This window comes from Pteropus alecto, unplaced genomic scaffold (genome assembly GCF_000325575.1).
Source record: "Pteropus alecto unplaced genomic scaffold, ASM32557v1 scaffold25, whole genome shotgun sequence".
NCBI classification, from domain to species: Eukaryota; Metazoa; Chordata; class Mammalia; order Chiroptera; family Pteropodidae; genus Pteropus; species Pteropus alecto.
In genome coordinates, this window is record NW_006441955.1 from 6,062,206 (window position 1) to 6,083,000 (window position 20,795).

Below are 20,795 nucleotides of genomic sequence, written 5' to 3' on the forward strand. Positions count from 1 at the left end.
GGAATGCCAAGCCTGAAGTAAGGCCAAAGCACGAGGGAGGGGCAAAAGAGAATGGATGAGTGGTTGGATACAGGACTGATTGATCCCTTGGAGTTTTGCCACACTGGTAAAACTGAAACACGTGGAGACAAGGAATTGAAGGAATTAGAAATAAAATGGTTGAAGTGACAGACAACAAAATCTAAACTGGATAGGAAAGATATGTATGTAGCCAAGAGGGAGCTGAAAAACAAAGAAAGTGAAAATATTGATAAGGACACAGTGTACAGAAGCAAGGGCATGAGAGGGCTTTGCGTGGAGGAAGGGCTCTTACATGGGCCCACAGATACATGGGTAAAATTCAGGAGGCATAAACTTTAGGATAAAAAGTACGTATTTATCTTCACTAATAAACTCTAATTAAAATTTTGCATTTTTTTCAATGATAAATGTAAGCAATAAATCACAATAGCATTAGCAGTTCCTGTGACAGTCACCAACAGAACTGAACAATATCTTGATATCACATTACTATTACAGTTATCTTGAAATAACATTCATCTTATCACTACTTCAAAATGAAGACAGTTATTAGACTCACTGATAGGTCCTGTTATTTAATGCATTAACTAAAAGGCATAAATTACTATATCGCAAATTTAATACTTTCATTAATTATATCGCAATAATTGATTTCCTCTCTAATCTTAAGTACTTTACTTTATGCATTTAAGAACATTATTCTGAGGAAAAAGTCCATGGGCTCATTAGACTGCCGGAGATCTTTGGCACAAAAACGTTTAAGGATTCTGGCTTAGCAAATAGAATCCCAGATTTTTAAGCTTTGGAAGTGGAGAATTCAGGGAGTAATAAGGCCCAGGAAATATCTGTAGGATGAGACTGAAGGGTATATATACAAGTAGAAGAGGAAGTCAAGAACTGTGCCACCAAGGTGTAGGAAAAATATTCATCCATATGGACACTGGATTACTCATTACACTCAATCTCAGGATATAGGGTAGAAAAGGAAAGACTGTAGTTTTCAAAATCGGATAACTGCTAAGTATGACGAAAAGACTGACTGTGATGTGGCCGAGGGGAGAAGAGACACCACAAACCTCACACAAGGAGGGGTTTTTATACTCTGAAGCTAAGAACGAAGTCACTGGTCCTGTTCTTTGTTCCTTTTACCTCTTCCAGCTCTCAAAAATATGCCTCTGCCTCCTTCTGCTCTGCTCCTCAAAAATATACTCCTTTCCAAAGCCTCTGTTTCAAAGTAAACAGGGCCTGACATTTTGACAAATCTGTAATTTTTACCTTCCTAACCAAAGATATAAATAACTATAATCAAATAAACAGACTTTCCTTGTCATACCTATCCATAACCAACTACAAAGAATTAGGAATTCTGATGGCAGGGAGGTGAAAAGAAATTAATTGGGATACAGAGTATTTCTAGGGCAGTGTGATCCTTATGAAATCAATTCATTTTTCAACCAGCATTTTTCTAAATGAAATAAAATGGAAAACATTAGAATCCATGCACATAGTAAAAGTTAAATACTGTTCTAAGAATCTTTTGTTCCTGTTACACACAGTCTAAGGTAAATGTACTGCAGTCATGGTTCAAAAAGTTTGAAAACCATTGTTCCAAGGAAAGAACTATTATTCTCTCTGAAGAGAACCCCACATGAAAATAAAAAGCACAAGACGAAAAATAAGGGATGTGACCTACAGCTTTCTCTGGGGTCTACTACACTGTTAATACCCTACAATCAGCTCAGGTTCAAGTCTCAGCTCTGCCACCTACAAGACTTGTATGTGAGAAAGTTGCTGTACTACCAAGCCTCCCTCATTTGTAAAACAGGGCTAAAATACCTCCATCTTAATTATTTCACAGGATAGTTATGAGAATAAAAAAAAAAAAGATATGAAATTGCTCTGTAGACTATAAAGCAGCGTACCGTTATTGTTATTTTATTTTAAACTGTATAGCCAGAGTGATGAAAACAAACTATGCTATATGAGTAATGAAAATATGTCCAAATCATGGTTGCCCTATCGGGTGATTAGACAAGCCAAATATTAGAAGTAGCAGGGAAATACTAGGAAAATTATTTCTTTAGAAAAAGGTAATTGGGATAAGAGCGCAAATAATGAAACTACCCATATGCATATACATGTCTCAAGTAACACGAGATTCAAAGCAAAAAAAAAAAAAAATCACTGGTTTTGATGGGTAAGACTTTCTAAGAGATAAAATGAACTGAGATGAAGAAAGTGAAACATGTTTTCTCGTCATATCTTAAAGTGGTTCCCAAGACCAAAACAGGCATCAAATGTTATACTTCAAGCCCAGTTCGATATCACCTCCTCCAGAAAACCTACTGTGTATACCAACCAGCCCTTAACTCTATGTGTCTCTAGCACCCAGTGTTTATACCTCTCATCTGACATACAACTAATATTACAAGGTGGTGTAAAACATATTACCCAACATTAAATTAGGAAAGGCAGCCTACACGTTTTATTTTTCTGCTTTTAACATAGGACTAAAAAGGCCTGTTAGTTAAAACTACACACCCATCAGCTCTTATCATTTTGAGCCTCTGGCCAATAAGTAACTTATCATCTGCATGGCTAATACAACTACAGGTCACTTTTGGTAGCTACAAATTATGTAAGGATCCAAACTTATATCATTGAAAAGAGTTGGAACACCTTAAATAATATAATTAATATCAGAGGTATAGCCTATAGCCTTTTACTATTACTGCAAAATTATTACTTATAAATGAATTAAAAATTTCTCTTCCTAGTCTGTCCTAGATTATAATTTCCTGAAGGTGAGAATAGTACCATTACATTAACTTCCAACATATACTTTGTTACTCAATAAATACAACATATTAAAAAAAAAAATGAAAAACTGGGGCTGGGGTGGGAGGAGGAAAAGGACCTCTACCTCCACCCAACCCACATATTGCCTACCTCTTGCAGCGTCAACAAAGTATTAAGAATAGCTGGTAGTGTTGTCTGGACAACTCCAAATCTATCTTCTGTAAATGATGCTGCTACTAAGTGAGACAGACCTCAAGGGGAAAAGAAGAAAAAAGTTAAAAGTGAATCAAATTAGGCAAATCTACTTGCAATACATCTATATGAGAAAGGATTAATATTCTGAATAATAAAGAACTTCTAAATAAAAGAGGGTAACAATAGAAAAAGGGCATAAGACTCGAAGAGGCACTGGAAAGGTGCTCGACTGCAGGAGTCAAGAATAAGATGACAGTCTGCTTTATATTCTAGTAGCAAAAAAATTTTTTAAATAATATTGTATTTGGTAGTGGTAAGTGCTAGGAAGGAAAACAAAGCATGGTAAGGGAATACAGTGAAGGTTATGAGGATACTTTTCATTAGGTGTCAGGAAAGGCCTCTCTGAAGAAGTTATCATTTAAGTTTTGAGAAGGCAGAATATATAAGAAATATATAAGTTTTTTAACAACTAAGTTTTCTTATTTAACCTGTTAAATATGTTAAAATATATTAAATGTGTTAAATAAGTTATGTCGACATAAGTCAACAGTTACAAACTATAAGTACAATTTTTTTGAAGTAGAGAAAGATATGCAAGAATCCCAGGCTCAGTTTCTCTACTTGTATACAAGGAAAATTTCTGCCCAAATTAAAGTACACCTAAATACCTACGAAAAATGACCTATATAAAACAAAGATATAATAATGTATCTGAAAAGTCCAAATAGAGATTAACGTAGGGAGAAGGCAAAAGATCTAAATGTTAAATCAAGCTATATCCAGAGTCTGCACTGTGTTGCTGCCAGACCTAGGGAAACCTGCAGAATCCAGGATGCCTGCTGGGGTTACCAACAAACCATCTATCCATACCCTGAAAGGAAAAGGGGAAAACAGAGTCTTTAAGTCGCATCCTGCACAAAGTAACTCCCTAGGGCTGAAACCATGAGGACTCTATGGAAGAACAGCTGGGAATTGCTGGGAATTGCCAGCAGGCTTTCTCGCCACATGCCCATTTCTTTCACACTAGATACTCTTATCTTTCATACGGCAGATCCATTGCATTAAAGAAAAATAGGTAAAGTCTTTAAACTGTAATTCGCAGAAACTAAGAATGATATATAAACTGAATTCCCTGAACACCCAGGGCTTTTTTCCTTTGATTTTTCTATCTTGGTCTTTTTCTATGTCCTTCTCATTGTCTTTTCTCTCAGTCTCTGTCCCTCTCAGCTCTCTCTCTGTCTCTGGGAGGAGACCACGCTCTGTTTATGGAGCATTACCCCTTCTCTAATAAACTCTCTTTCTGATTCTAACTCTGGCTTGTGCTTGAATTCTTTCCTATGCTCACTCAGGAACTCCCTCTCCCCACCCCCAATGTCTCAGTGCAGGGCTTGAGCTCCCTGCTCCATTCAGGGGAATTTGCTCTGTCCTGCATCAGGGTCAAAGTACAGAACAGACCTTTCTTGGATTATTCTTCAGTATTTAATTGATAATTAAAAACATAGTTGCAGTTCACTGAAATTACTTACCTTCTAATGCCCAAATATGCATTTGGGCATCTGAAAACACAGCCTGAATAGAGGCCTCTGGGTGCTACAAATACAACAGAAATATTTAAGGAAGTTCCCCTGGGCAAAAACTCTTATTATTTCATCTAATCAGCTATGTAGACTGTAACAATAAAAAATTCACAGCTGCCTCAAGAATTAAAACCCAAAATTCTTATACAATATGATCTAATTGCAATAAAGCATTCTGCCACCAATTTACGTGACCCTTGTCAAGTCTATAAATCTCTATGTGCCTCAGTTCCTCATTTTAAATAAGTTACACACATTCAACCTACCTTAGAGGATTAGTATAGAGATCACTTAAGAGAATGGTTATGAAAGCTTTTTTTAAACAAACAAACAAAAAACTGCCTAAAAACATATTATCGCTCTTAAATTGTTTGCCCTCAACCTCATGTCAAAGAAAAACTACCCAACTTTCTTTAATGCAACATGGCTGAATAGTGTGAAGCAACAACGGACCCATTTAAATTAATGCTGGCTTTGGTAATGCACCTAATGAAACTTATTAATAAGCACAACAGCATATTACACTTCTCAACATCAAATAGCAGTGTCTACAACTCCTTGTTATACAACAGATCCACTTGCAAAATTAGAATCGAAAGTAGCTGTTTACTTCCAAGGAAAAAGCTCTTATTCGGCATCTGCTCTGCCACTTACTGGCTATTTACCCTTAGGCTAGCTACTTGAACCCTCTGAGCCTCAGGTTTCCTTACCTGTAAAATGAGGACAAAAAAACCCCCACAGAAATGCTGTTAGAATTAAATGAGGGACGCTTAGGTGAAAAGAGCATAGGATACACAAGGGTGAGTTCTCTCCATTCTTCTGAAACAAATCACTGAAGTAAAACTTCAGACAATCCCTCTTTCTCTTGGTGGAAGATACCTTCCTCAAGTGTCTCAGTTTCCCCAAAGCTCTATTGGACAGCCTAAGGTAGATTATTTTTGGTAAAGGTAATTGCTACAGCTGGGTGGATCTTCTCTGCCACCGTAGTGGAAAAAAAGTTTCAAGAATTTGAAATGATCCTTTGTTATGTGCATCTATATTCTCTCGGAGTTACTCAGATCTCTCCCCCATCACAGTATGACTCCCGAAGAATAAAAATGAATAATGTATGCCAATGCAAACTTTCACTTGAAGGCACAACCGAGTGCAATATTAGCTAATACTGCAATATCTGCAGAAAGAGAGAATCTAGATTTAAAAAACTAAAAACTAAAATTCTTTCTCCTACATACGGGCAAAGGGTTTTACTCATCAAAGGATTAGTTAACACACAACAGCTGAAGCCAGTGAAAACAGAAATGAATCTTTAGCTTCTGCAATTGAGATTTACTCTTCTGTGGCAGCTGCAACAGCTGAGAGACAAGCTGGAAAGTTATTTAGTTTGTGGCCTGAATTACAGTTTTTATCCAACACAAGTTTAACATCTGCAATCTAAACCAGTCATCTCTTATCTGAACACCAAATTGGCCACAAAGATGTTAGCCCGACAATGAGCCATGAAGAATCGCCACGTATTTGCTCATTTTGCAGGAAGAGGTTGCTTATCAGCACAAAGCTGCCTGCAGCCAAGAGACTCAGGAGGCCAACTAGAGTTAAGCTTCAGGAAGTCACTGAGGAGAGATGTGAGGTAAGTATAGGACAGCTATTGTTAAAATGCAGGTTTAGTGAAGCACTATGCAAAGCCGTTTAGCTTGCTAGGATCAAGCTAAATATTTAGAAGTCAAATCCTGCTACTTTAGTTCTACATTTCCTCTCCCCCCATTTCCAATGCTATTATGACATATTCTTACCTTACTGAAAAAATACATTATCAGCACTCGTTTTGACAAGAAATTCTTAATCTGAGTTGGAAAAAAAAAGAATTAACACATCGACAGTTTTCAATTCTATTCAAATATAATACTTCACATTTCTAGGTTCTTCCTGACACTAACTTAAATAAAACATTCCACATCTTACAGAGAAAGAACAACATTTACAATAAACCACACAAGTAAATACCTTTGTACTGGAAACTGGATTACCAAGATGGACTATCTAACCTAACTTGTATTATTACCATGTACACATATCTAACTCCCAAATTAGAGATATGTCATAATACAAAAAAGTCTACATAGTTCTGGTGATATTTTCTAAGACCATAGTCTTTCTCAAGTCTCCACAGCTGTCTTGCCCTTTAACCACTTAATACCTAAAAAGAGCATGTTTCCCCTACCAAAAAAAAAAAATCTTAAGCTGTGAAATGGTTTTCTAATGAGCTGACATTTATAGAGAAAGCAATTATAAGCTGAAAGCTACATATCCCAACCAACTTGAAAGTAAATTCATGACACAGCAGTACTTATAGAGCCACATGGGATCCTGAAGTTTGTAAAATGCCTTCAGTTCTCCCCTCTATTAAGTGATCATTCTATCAGTAAACAAGTTATTTCTTTCATCTTAAAAATTAAAACTATTCCTGACCTCTCAATTCCCCCAAGCTATTAACCCATTTTCCTGCTCCTCCAATAGCAAAACTGTAAAGATCTGACTTTTCTTGCAGTCTCCAATTCCTCTCTCAATCTCTCCTGACCCCATGCCAGTCAGGAATTCATTCCCACTACTCTATCTATCCAAAAGCTCTTGACAAGGGGTCCATGTCCTTCACATTTCTAGTGTAACAGTTCGTTCTCAGTTTGAATCTCATGCTACTTAGCAGGAGCATCTGACATTCACATCTCCTTGAAATACTTTTTTTTCTTGACTCTCTTCTCACCTCGATGGTCTCCTCTGCTATTCCTCCTCAGCTCCCAGATCTCTAGTCATTGGAAGGCCCCATTTCTTGCATCTCTTTTCTTATGTATCTACACTCCCCAAGAGTTTTCATGGAGTCTCATAATTTTAAATACTGTCTACACTCTGATGACTTCCAAATTTACATTTCTAACCCAGAATTTTTCCCTATACTCCAGATATACGTCTAATTTCTTATTCAGTATTTTCAAGTTGTCTAATAAGTATCTCAAAATTGACATTTTTAAAATCAAATTCTAGATTTCCCTACCTCTTCTCTATCAAATCCCTTCTTCCAGAATCATCAGCAAATTGCAGCTCAATAAACTGCAACTAATGTAGGGAGGAGGCAAAAGAATTAAAAATGTTAAATCAAGCTACTTTCAGAGACTGCAATAGGTTGATCAGCCCTGCAGCCAGGCCAGGAGGACACTTGCAGAACAAAGGAAGATTTCTACTGGGATTGCTAACACATGTGAAGGGCAAACAGGAACAACAGAGACATTAAGTGGCACCCGACACAAAATAAAATCATTCTCTGTGGCTAAAACCATGGAGAACCTATGGATTAAAGGCTGGGAACTACCAACAGGCCTTTTGCTCTACATATTCTTACCTTTTCACCCTATATACTCTTCCCCTTCCTCACTGTACGTCCGTATCAAAGGAAATGGGTTAACAAAGTCTTTTAAACTATAACTCACAGGAAATAATGATATATAAACTGAATTCCCCAAGCACTCAGGGTCTCTCTCTCAACTCTCTCTTGGTACTCTGTCTCTCACTGTCCTCATCTCTCTTAGTCCCTCTCACTCTCTGCTTCTGAGAGGAGACTACACTCTGTCTATGGAGTGTTATCTCTATTCTAATAAACTTTCCTTTTGACTCTAACTTTGGCTTGTGTGTTGAATTCTTTCTACACTCTCCACCAAGGACTGTCTTCTTCTCTCAGTAGAAGGCCTGGTCTCCTCCACACTCGGGGAAATTTGCCCTGTCCTTGATCACAACTGTATTATTTTGGATCCTTAGGCCAAAAACTTTAGTCAACAATGACTCTCTACTTCACATGACAACCAAACCATAAGCAAATCCTATTACAACTATCTTCAAAACATATCCAGACCGTGATTGCATCTTATGGTTTCCACAACCACTCTGGTCATTTAGATAGCACCATCTCACACTAGATTACTTCAACAGCTTTACTACTGTCTCTGTTTCTATTCCTGCTCTCTGAGAAAAGAGCAGATAGAGAAAGCAGCACTTTCAAAATATAAGGTTATATCATCCATTCTTATGGGCAAAACCACACAGTGACTTTCCATTTCGCTCAGAGGAAATGTCAGTCTTTACAACACTAATGGGCCCAAAGAGCTCTGGGTGCCTGTTACCCCTCTGACCTCATCACCCACCTACCACTTTCCCCTCACTTTGCTATAGCCACACTAGTGTCCTCACATGCTCCTCACACAAACCACACATAGCTCAAAATCAGTCAAATACTGACAATTTCATATGGGTCAACTGAATACATGAAGCATCAGAAAAAGACCTATTTATTCCTGATGGCTTACTCGTGTGAAATCCTTGATGCTCTCAATATTACATGCAAATATAGATCCTAAAACCATACCATCCTACCTGTTCACGTTTATTCTGAATCCATGAATAAATCACACTGGGCTGTCTCACTGCCTTACCCTCAGCACTAATAGTGGTAGATAGAGGATTAGAAAATTCAGTTATTTGCTGATCTATAAAAAAAAAAACAAACAACAACAACAAAAAAAACAAGGTGAAAACAGGCAAGCGGATTCTCTGCAACTATGACTTTCAAATTTTAGAAAATAAACAGTCCTCACCAGAAGCCGAAGTCCATAATCTTGGCCCTCTTCTTATTAGCTGAGGACTTTGAGGTGACCCATAGCAGGTGTTTATATCAAAAATTCCAGCCATCCGATTCATTACACTAGAGCCAAATGGGGTTCCAAGGGGACTTGCAACATCAGGTGTACATAATTTTGAGGAAAACAGTGATGTCTTAACTAAAGGTGGCACTGAAGGCTGAGGCATCTGGCTAGATTTGGGTGTATGAAAAGTAGTTTCTTCTGCAAAAGAACAGATTCAGAGCTGAAAGGACAATCTGATCCAAACAGGCCAGCATGGGGTGTTCTCAAATTTTATACATCTCAATTTTTTGTTTAATGCATTTACCCAAGGCTCAGTAGGTTGTTTCCATTTAGGTTTATATTTCAAGAGCCAGCTTTTACTGCTGCAACTCAGTGACCATTCACAGAGCTTTAAACATCTTTCCCCTCCACAAATTTCCTCATCTTCAAGGTCAGTTTCTCCAACTCTAAGTTGTTCTGAATAAACTCATCAATTTATATTTTATTTTTATATGGCAACAACTTTAATTATTGCATTAGAATCTTTCTAGTGTTATCACATGCTCCTACTGTAACTATTACTTGGCTAAACATAACCAAGTTCGTACTGTGAAAATGGACAAACAGAGAGTGCTAACCTTATCCCATTTTCCCCAGGGTTCTTTCAAGTTATCAGAAATCATACCAAAGACTAATTTGCCCAGAATATCTACACAACTGACCCTACAAATCTGATCTGTAAATAGCTTCTTCACAAATTATAACTATCAATTTACTTAGAGCCTATTGTTCAAAAACAAAGGAACATTTTTCCTGCCACTCCAGTACAAGGCACAAAGACAAATAAATCACACTAATATTCTATATTCTTAATAAAACCACCATAAGACATTATACATTTAAAGTACCATATCTTCATTATATGACATTTTAAGAGTTAGTGGCAATTACAAATCTTTGAATAATCAATTTAAAAATTAAGACTGAGGTTTTTTTAAGTTTTGCAGTAAGTCCTCAAAATTAAAGGCAAATTTTGTCTGTGTGATAGGATATGACAATTTAAAATAATGAAAAACTCATTTGGTCAGACCCATGATCCATCCTTCCAACCTAAGATTACAATGAACTTTGTAATGTGCTAATTTGATAAAATTAACCTATTCAAAATTCTCTAATGGTTCTATATCCCTATGGGATAAAATCTAAACTCCTTTTTAGATCATAAAAGTCCTTCTTTTATTATCAAACATCATCTTATCCATTCAGGCTCCTTTTTGACAGATTTACTTTTAGCAGCTACACTGTCATCATTTAGAACCTTTTAGAACTAAAAGGTTAGTTCTAAGAACATTTTCCTAATCTTTGATTCCCTTGATTCCAGCACATTGCTTGGTATGTAAGAGGCATTCAGTAACTGTTTGTTCAATAAATAAATGCTAATCTGAAAGTTGATAACATCTGAAACGCTCTAGAATCTTTTAAAACCTGACATTCGTGGACTTATTTTGATCATTTTCAATTATAATATTTGTTTTTAGTATGTGGTCACTCCAGAATAATGAAGGCAAAAACACAGAAGTGTTTGCTTTGGCCCATATAGGGATTTTTTAAATACCAAGATTAGTTGCTGACATTGAAAAAATGGAAGATTTCACATAAAAGTTTTTTTAGATTTCAGGCGTCTCTCTTTAAAAAAAAAAAAAAAGTAAGAAAGAAAGAAAAAAAAAAAGACCACAAGTTCAGATACTGGGTCCAAATTCCCTCATGGGAACAGACTAAAGCTAACCCATAGCTTCCCCCTTTAGATGAAACCTGTGCTCTCTGGCTTGCTACCATCCTCACCTAGCCAGTTTTGCCCATTTTCATGAAAGGCCTGGCTCCTAAAGGCATCTAAACATTAAGTACTTTATCAGTCTTTCATTCATAAGCATTTTCTACTTAAGTGATTTGGTGAAATAGCGTAAGTTCCTCCACTGTACTTCTTGCTGTCGATTTTCATCTTTCAAACTGAAGGAGTACTAACATTATATTAGGCAATCTTCTAACAATGAATGTGATGCTCCCACCCCCAAATCACTCAGTTATTTTAGTTGCTCTTCTCTGGACATTGTCTAGCAACTTTTCATCTCTGAGACATAGCAATAAGAACAGCATCCAATATTACCTGTAAAGATTCACCAGGCTTTGTATTTAGAGTAAGCTAAAGTCTTCTATTTGGTGACCGACATTTTGTTAGCCTTTTTACCACCACCACCACCCTGGAGTTAATATTTTTCAATCTACAATGATACCCAGGTCTTTTTCTTGGTTCAATACGATAGCCCATATATTGGATTTTCCCCAAAATTATATACCTCACATTCATATACATTTCTTTACATTAACTACTGTCATCTTACTCAAGAAGTAAAATGCAATTGCTTTCCCCACTCTTAGTAGTACAAGGAGTTACCTGGAGAATTCAATTTCTTAGGTTCCATTGAGTATGATGAAGACATTACCCTCCCATTCGTAGCAGCAGCTTCTTGGTAGAGAACCAGTTTCTGAGTCATATCATTTAAAAGATTCAAACACTCCTTTGAAATGGCTGTCCAATTGTGGGGATGTCCGCCTAAGGAGGTACAAACACCAGGTTTTAAATGTAGATCATCATACAGTCTCCTCTCAAAATGGGGAGAAAAATCAAAAGAAATGCTGCATTACACTTTGCATCAGGGCCCACTTTTCTCGGTTCAGGATGGGGATTTATACTCAAGCCATCTAATACACAGCAGAAGTTCAATAAATATTTGGATGAAATAATTTTCCCAAAAGTCTACAAGCAAAAAGTTGCTATTTTACCATAAAAAGCCTCCCTAACTAATCCCTAAAATAAAGCCAAACACTTGAGCATAGCTTGAATAAAAAGCCCAAGGTTACTTTATTACCTAAGTATTAAACAGACTGAAGACTAAGACAATGAACACTAGCATGTCTAATGAGATGCACTCCATGGTCCCCAATGACCTCTAAACTGTTGTGTCTGATCCACTGTGCTCTTACATTTTAATTTGTATAATAGTCCCTATTTGCTATTACATCTGTAGGAGTCACACATTATTTGGTAATGATCATACTTTATACCTGGAGACTTTACATATCTGATTTTTTAAACTGCTGTGATCCACACTCTTATTCCCTCACTTCTCATTATCTTTGGATTTTCTAAGACTTTTATCTCCTAGAGCTGTTATGTAAAAATCAACCATGTTTCACTATGTGTTGAAAATAGCAGAGGAATCCACTGAAACTGGTTTCCCCATCCTGGGTGCCAAATAATCATTCTCTCTTTACTTAGATCCCTCATTAAACATTTCCTCCATTTACAACTCAAGAGGAATACCACTTAAATTGCAAATAAACAGAACACTTCATCAGTAGGCCCCAAGATGTTCTGTACTGCTATGACTCTGTACCACTAGGGAATTAAAGAATGGTCCCGTTAATTTTAATATGCCCCTGAATGCAAGTTCATTGGCTGGGAACATACCACCCTTTTATAGTTTACTTGACTATCTGGTGAAAATATTTAATGTATAGAAAATTCCTAAGTGAACCTAAGTCTGATAGAAAAGTATTGCTACAGTTATTCTCTAGAGCATTAGCTCTGGATTTTCCATGCTACTAAAAAGGGAGTGGCTCCAATTATTTATATTATTATATAACTGGATTTCATTTCCATGCAACATTTAACTACAGAAGGTTTATTTTATAATCTGGGAATTGGCAAGTTTAGCAAATAATGAAGAGCTGAGTAGAGAGTAGATGAAAAGCTATTCCAGTTCTCTGTTCCCCACTGGTGCCTAGGGCTGGGATGCTTTCCCTCTAGGAATACAGCAGAGCACTGGCACAATTATAGTCTTGAAGAGTTTGGCAAGTAACAGTGAAGAAATGTTTCAGAGTTGTCAAGAGTATCCTTGGGTCACCATCAAATCTAGTTTCTATCTACTATTTTTTTAAGGGAGGCAGGGTAGCATGGCAGGAGGACAGAGGTCTGCACTTGGAGTTAAATGACAGAATTTATTCGAACTCTGATATTTTTATTTAAGCCACTTAATCTCTCTGAGACTTAGGTCCCCATCTAGAGATTATAATACCTAATTTTTAAGACCCCTTGTAACATTAAAACTTTTAGGATTCTTAAACTGTGCTTTCCTGCTCTAAAATTGTCAATCTACCTTATAATTTATTCAGGTTAAAGGAACCAAAGGGCTAAAGGAAATAATATAAAAAATTTAAAATACTCTTCCAGATGACATAACATCTAACCACAACAATATAAACACTTAGTTTTATAAGATTTAAATCAAAACTTCATTTAATGGACTCACTCATATGCAATATTTTATTAATTATACCTATCTCACATAAACTTAGGTAGAACACATTATGCACACACATGTCTAATTAGGTCTATTACTTTAGCAATACCTGGTTGGCTAAGGCTAAAAACTTCCTGTCTTCGTGAGGGAGAATATTGAGAAAGTAACATCAGGTCCTGCAAGGCCAAATACTGAAAGAAAAAAAATTTTATTTAATTTTTTTAAATCTTTATATAAAACCCTATTTATTAACTGGGCTCAGCATTATATATCTAAGGGGAAATTAGTTGAAACTTTCCAAAAAGAAAATAACTTTTAACCTTCCTTTTTAGACTTCCAGAACTTTCCTGCCTGTACCCAGTAAAGGCTAACCCGCTAACAGGCTCCAGCTACGAGAAACTACAGAACTCTCCGATTTCTTTCCCTCCTCTGTAGTGGGAAACTTAAACATCACTTCCTCCTGGTACTTTCCTGGCCTCTCCTGCACTAACATATACTCACACAGTTCTCAAATGTGACCCTTAACATAATTTATTATAATTGCCTGTTTACTTGTCTCATCTGGTTCCACCCACCAATCTATAAGGCAGGAACAAAGTCTTGCTACCACATTCAAATGCAATGCCTAGCCATATAGTAGACACATAGTGTCTACTATACTTTTTTACTGAAAAATCTTCATTTTGTTTCCTGGAAAACCTCTTTACTCATCATCCAAGACATCAACCTCTCTGTGAACCTTTCTTATATTGGTCTCAAGTAGAAGAAGTAGTCCCCACTGTACTTAACATAATAAATTTGCATTATTTTGTATATATGCCTGTGCTACATCTTATTCATCATTATACCCTAAGTATAATGACCAGTAAATAAAGATCTGTGAAATAACCAAGTGAATTACTGATGTTTTGTTTATCTATTAAATTAGTCATAATCGACATTTAAAAAGGTAATCAGAGCCTCAATGATTCATATTCTTATTAGTTTATAACTTTTCCAGAGTATAATTGAAACTATGGGTTCTAACTATTTTGGTTCTTTAAGTATTATGATGACCTCTTAATAAGATCACATATATTGTAGATCTACTCCAAAATTTCAAAATACAATTTAAGTCAAAACAATTTATTCTCACTTAGTTTGATTTTTAAATATATTGCAACTTCTTTAAATTCTTTTTATTAAAATCTGTTTTAGGATCATTATCGTTATTCACATTTTAAGAGAGTTCACTGAATGTCTCTACACACTACCAAACATTACCTCTGATCAGAATAGCCAACAATACTACATGAGTACAGATACGTCTTGATCCAGTGATAAAAATATAAAAACCAACATTGCTTGTTTAGCTACCATGAGGAGTTTATGAAAAGCTAATGCATATAGCTGGATATCAGCATATTTCATGCTTGGAAATATTTTTATATCTCTTCTAAATATAGAATTAGCTTGGCTTGTATATATACATTGCAATAAATACTTGTATTTTAGTCACTTGGAAAAAAACTGAAAAAGTAAATAGCATTCAATGTAGCATGGTAGGTAATTTTTATAATACCAGTATTATTCTAAGTCCTTGAAAATTTTATCTAAATACCTAAATATGCTAGATATTAAGTTTCTCCATAAGATAAGTCAGAGAAGACTATGTAAAGATATAAAATAAACAGTTCTGGTACCTTTATGATGAGGGGAGGATTGCTATTTAAAACTTTTGGGAGGCATTCATCTGACTCTTCTGCAAATGGTGGCTGAACAGGGAACAGATGAGCCTATCAAATATAATTAAATACAAAGACTATAAAAACGATTATTTTCATGACTTGATTACATTCAGTAAGTGCTAACTGAATTTATTATAAAGGGAGACAATACTACCAAACTAACATCTTTAGTGTTCATTGCAAAAATAGGTTATTTTAAAGTTATACATATTCAAACATACTACTTTCTAAAATGTTACTCTCCCTATTTTATTACATCTCTGGATCCAATAGAAACATTTTATTTTATTTAATTAATTACTTTTTTGAAATAAATTTTAGAAACAAAGATCCTTTGAAGGATACAAACCTGCAGAGATGGTAAAATGAAACAGAAACACTCACTGCCCAAGATAAACACTTGGATGATAAAGACAGTGTAATCAATCCCTATTCATTTAAAAATATTTCTTCAATATAAATTTTTAAAATTTCATTCAAATAATATTGTATTGCCTTATTATTTTAAATTTAAAGCAAATAAAAATAATTTTTAAATTCAAGCCCACCTACTATGTAGTCAATAGAGAAATGGAAAACTTTAGAGAATTAGCCTATAGATAAAGCATAGTTAGTACCACTAGCAGTCCATTCAGTTTAGTTGCCAACAATTAAGAATACCAACACTGTTCCTAATAAAAAAAAAAAGCAAATGATGGTTACAAATGATACATCTCTAATGAAGTCTCAGAAGAGACCAAAACTCATTTTACCAAACTAGTTTTGTGTATAATATCATGTTGATCAGTGCTCTACTAAAAGTAAACCTGTACACTCCAAAGCACAAAAGTATTAACAAAAAACTCAACACTCACCTCTGTGGCATAGATTTTAAAGAGTATCCATGAGATGTACCAAGTCATCAGGAGAAAGACACCACATAACCAGACATGATAGAGTAATGAGAGATTCAAGAGGCCACTCACAGTGTCAAGAGGCCTATGAAATTGCCTGTGAAAGCAGAAATTACTATTTAATCCTAAGGGAAAAATACATTCTAAGCATTTAACAGAGTTGAGACTCAACACTGAGAAAAAAAATAAACCCTATTTGTAAATAATAATGGTGACAGACTCCTCTCATTTTGTACCCTAGAATACTTTCAGTAATACTTTCTAATGAAGTACATAAGGGAGCCCACAGGGAACAGTAGACCTAAACTGGACTTGGTTTCTCATGTTCCAAGAATGAGCCACACCTACAAGTATACCCCTACAGGCTAGGTAAAATTTTATTATTGTTGCTTTATAGTTTGATATTTAAAACTCATTCAACATGACTAGCACCTCTCTTGAACCAGATTTCACCTGTATCTGTATATCCTATAAACAGTTTCACAGTAGTTAAAAGCACATAGTTCTACCTAAAAATAACAATCTTTACTTTTAAAATAACTTAAGAAACTGTTAGAATGATAAATAAAACAAATGCTAGCTTACCAAAAACCTTGATTAAGTCAATTAGCAAAGCCATCATAACTACAATCACACAAGGAGCAATGGTAAAAACAGAATTTGAACCTCTGACTCTGCCAGTGATGTGTCATGATTACATAAATCTCTTGGCCTATCTCATTCTCAGTTTCCTCATCCATATAATAGAGGCATAATCTCTATTCTACCTCTTAGGGCTATTATGAGATTTAAAACACTTTATGTTAGGGGTGCCCAGCATAGTACTTGACATTTATTTGTGGAGTAGGGGTGCAATAAATAAAGTTATTTTCAGCTTTTAAGTAAACATTTACTGATGTTCTGGCATACATTAAGGACAGAAAATCAGGCACTTTGCCATACAAACAAAACATTTTTTTTGGTGAAAAAAAAAAAAAAAAAAAGGCATATTAAATGTCTATCAAATATCATTAGTATTTTTCTCTTTCCATTTGATCCAGTTTAAAATCTGGGCTAACATAATAAATGACCCATGCATTTGGTTTCATATCTAGTAATTAAGCAGAAGATAAAACTAAGATTTACCTAGGAACTTTTAAAAGTTAGAAATACACACTGTAGAAACTAACATCTCAGAGACACCTATATATGCCAATATTCCCACTCCCCAAAACTGGTATTAGTGAAGTCCACGTATGATACAAAAAGTCTCACAGTGGAATAACTAATAATTAAAAGAACAAACACTAACAGAGAAATTTAGATTTATCTGCCAAATAAAGATTAAGGCTTTATCTATGTGCAAAGTACATGGGGAATAACTAGAATACACCCCAGTGCTGCCATCTGATTGACACTGATGATCTTCTATTGGTCACACGACCCTGCTTAATTTTGGTTTCCTCATAGGCAAAAATAAGAATAATGCTATAGCACTATAGTTGTCTAGCCCAACATAGCACAGAATGATTATTGAGAAGAAAAATGAGAGGCATGTCCATGCAACTAAAGTATACCCTTTTACATAATATAAAAGCTATATCTAACAAAATATGAATTATCATTGTTTATTTCTAGGAGAGTAACGAGTGGAGACAGAGGCAAAATATACCCTTTTATATACCACTGGAATTTTAAGTTATGTGAATTAAGTATATTCAAAAATGAATACAGTTTTTAAAGATCTTAAAGGCTAAATCAAACAAAACATCTGGAAAGAAACAAACATCTAAAAGGATGAAAACATCTAAAAGAGTTAAAATTAGACTTTTCATAGCGTACTTACTCATCTATCTGAAGGTCCATAGCAGTACTAATCCAAGCTTTAGGAATATAACCTGAGAGGGAAGAATACAACATTATGAACATAAAAAATTAATAAAGCAAACCTTAATCATGCTTTGGAATATGAGATTGATGAGACAGCCAAGTAGACACCAAGACCTCAGTCAAAATGCTAGACTGATTAGGAATGGGCAAGTAAAGAGAATAATTTCTAAATACAAGAGGTCCTTGCTTTGTAGTTCTGGTAAGTAGATATTTCAGTTATCATGGTTTGGTTACTAAACCAATCCCCAACAACACAATTGAAATTTTAGTTACCACAGCACAGTAACTGTGAGCAACTGAATACAGTATTCTAGATTTTTAGTACACAAATCAGTATGTAGATAATAGATGCACACCATGATCTGTGACCAATCACATATCTTTTTTCAAAGTCCATTGGTGATTGAAGGATTACAAGAAAATACTATGAACAATTATATGCCAACAAATTAGACAACCTGGAAGAAATGGATAAATTCCTAGAAATATACACTCTTCCAAGACTGAATCGAGAAGAAACAGAAAATCTGAGCAGATGGATAACTACTCACAAATCAAATCAGGAATCAAAAAACTCCCAACAAACAAAAGTCTTAGACCAGATGTCTTCACAGCTGAATTTTACCACACATTCAAAAAAGAATTAATACCTATCCTTTGCAAACTATTCCAAAAAAATGAAGAGGAGGGAAGGCTCCTAAACTCATTTTACGAGGCCAGCATTACCCTGATACCAAAACCAGACAAAAACACTACAAAAAAAGAAAATTATAAGCCAACATCCCTAATGAACACAAATGCAAAAATTCTCAACAAAATATCAGCAAATTAAATTCAGCAATACATTAAAAAGATCATACACATGATCTAGTGGGATTTATTCCTGGCATACAAAGTTGGTTCAATATCAGCAAATCAATTAGCATGATATAGTACATAAACAAAATGAAAGGTAAAATGATATGATCTTATCAATAGATGCAGAAAAGGCATTTGACAAAATCCAAATCCGTTTATAATAAAAACTCTCAGCAAAGTGGGAATAGAGAGAACGTATCTCAACGTAATAAAGGCCATATATGACAAACCCACAGCTAACATACTCAACGGTGAAAAGCTAAAAAACTTTTTTTTAAGATCAGGAATAAGACAAGGATGTCTACTTTCACCACTTTTATTCAACATAGTATTGGAAGCCCTAGCCACAAAAAGTCAAACAAAGAAATCAAAAACATCCAAATGGAAAGGAAAAAGTAAAACTGTCACTATTGTAGATGATAAGATACTATATAGAGAGAACCCTAAAGATTCCACCAAAACACTGTTAGAACTAATAAATAAATTCAGTAAAGTAGCAGGATACAAAATTAATATTCAAAAATCGGTTGCATTTTTATACACAAATAACGAACTATCAGAAAGAGAAATGGAGAATACAATCCCATTTATAATTGAATCAAAAAGAATAAAATACCTAGGAATAAACTTAACTAAGCTGGTAAAAGACCTGTACTCAGAAAACTATAAGACATCGAAGAAAGAAAATAAAGATACAAATAAATGGAAGTACATACCGTGCTCATGGATAAGGAAGAATTAACATGTTAAAATGTCCATACAACCCAAAGCAATGTACAGATTAATGCTACTTTATTCAAAATTCCAACGGCATTTTTTACAGAGCTAGAACAAATAATTCTAAAATTTATATGGAACCACAAAAAACCCCAAATAGGCAATCTTAGGAAAGAAGAACAAAGTTAGAGGTATCACAATACCTAATATCAAACTATACTACAAGGACAAATAGTAAAACAGCATGATACTGGCATAAAAACAGACACACAGGTCAATGGAACAGAACAGAACCCAGAAATAAACCCACGCCTATGTGGCCAATTAATCTATGACAAAGGAGACAAAAATATTCAGTGGGGTGAAGACAGTCTCTTCAATAAATGGTATGGGGAAAACTGGGCAGATACATGCAAAAAAAAATGAAACTAGACCACTTTCTCACACCATTTACAAAAATAAACTCAAAATGAATTAAAGAGTCACAGGGATATAAAATATAAAGTACAGTATAGGGAATAGTCAATATTATAGTAACTATGCATGGAAACAAGTGTTTACTGGACTTATGGGGGGAGAATCACTTTGTAATTTACATAACTGTCTAACCACTATGCTATACACCTGAAACTAATATAATATTGAATGTCAACTGTAACTGAAAAATTAAAATGCCTAAGAGCCAAAAATAAATAAATGTTTTTCGAATTTTTTCAAATTAAAATTGAAAGGAAAAAATGGATTAAAGACTTAAATGTCAGACATGAACCATAAAACTCCTAGGAGAAAACATAAGTAGTAGATTTTACACTGCTCTTAGCAATATTTTTTAGAACCATCTCCTTGGGCAAGGGAGACAAAAGAAAAAATAAACAAATGGGACCACGTCAAACTAGAAAGTTTTTGCACAGCAAAAGAAACCATCAATCAACAAGACAACCTACTGAATGGGAGAAGATATTTGCCAATGATACATCTGATAAGGGGTTAACATCCAAAATATATAAGGAACTCATAACACCAAAAAAACAAAAAATCTAATTAAAAAATAGGCAGAGTTCCTGAACAGACATTTCTCCAAAGAGGACATAGGGATGGCCAACAGGCATATGAA

General features: G+C 35.0%; 1 protein-coding gene across 2 annotated transcripts in view; it reads right to left on the minus strand.

Annotated features, from left to right (window-relative positions):
- The window catches only part of NDC1 (NDC1 transmembrane nucleoporin), a 52,257-nt gene that overhangs the window by 17,127 nt on the left and 14,335 nt on the right, over positions 1-20,795 (minus strand). For both annotated transcript variants that reach the window (XM_025051932.1, XM_006919219.2), the window contains exons 7-16: positions 18,063-18,114; positions 16,199-16,334; positions 15,300-15,392; positions 13,727-13,808; positions 11,709-11,867; positions 9,230-9,475; positions 9,009-9,121; positions 6,383-6,433; positions 4,542-4,605; positions 2,971-3,071 (exon numbers count right to left, since the gene is read on the minus strand). In XM_025051932.1, the coding sequence (XP_024907700.1) occupies positions 2,971-3,071; positions 4,542-4,605; positions 6,383-6,433; positions 9,009-9,121; positions 9,230-9,475; positions 11,709-11,867; positions 13,727-13,808; positions 15,300-15,392; positions 16,199-16,334; positions 18,063-18,114 (1,097 nt within the window). The remainder of the gene's footprint in view (positions 1-2,970; positions 3,072-4,541; positions 4,606-6,382; positions 6,434-9,008; positions 9,122-9,229; positions 9,476-11,708; positions 11,868-13,726; positions 13,809-15,299; positions 15,393-16,198; positions 16,335-18,062; positions 18,115-20,795) is intronic.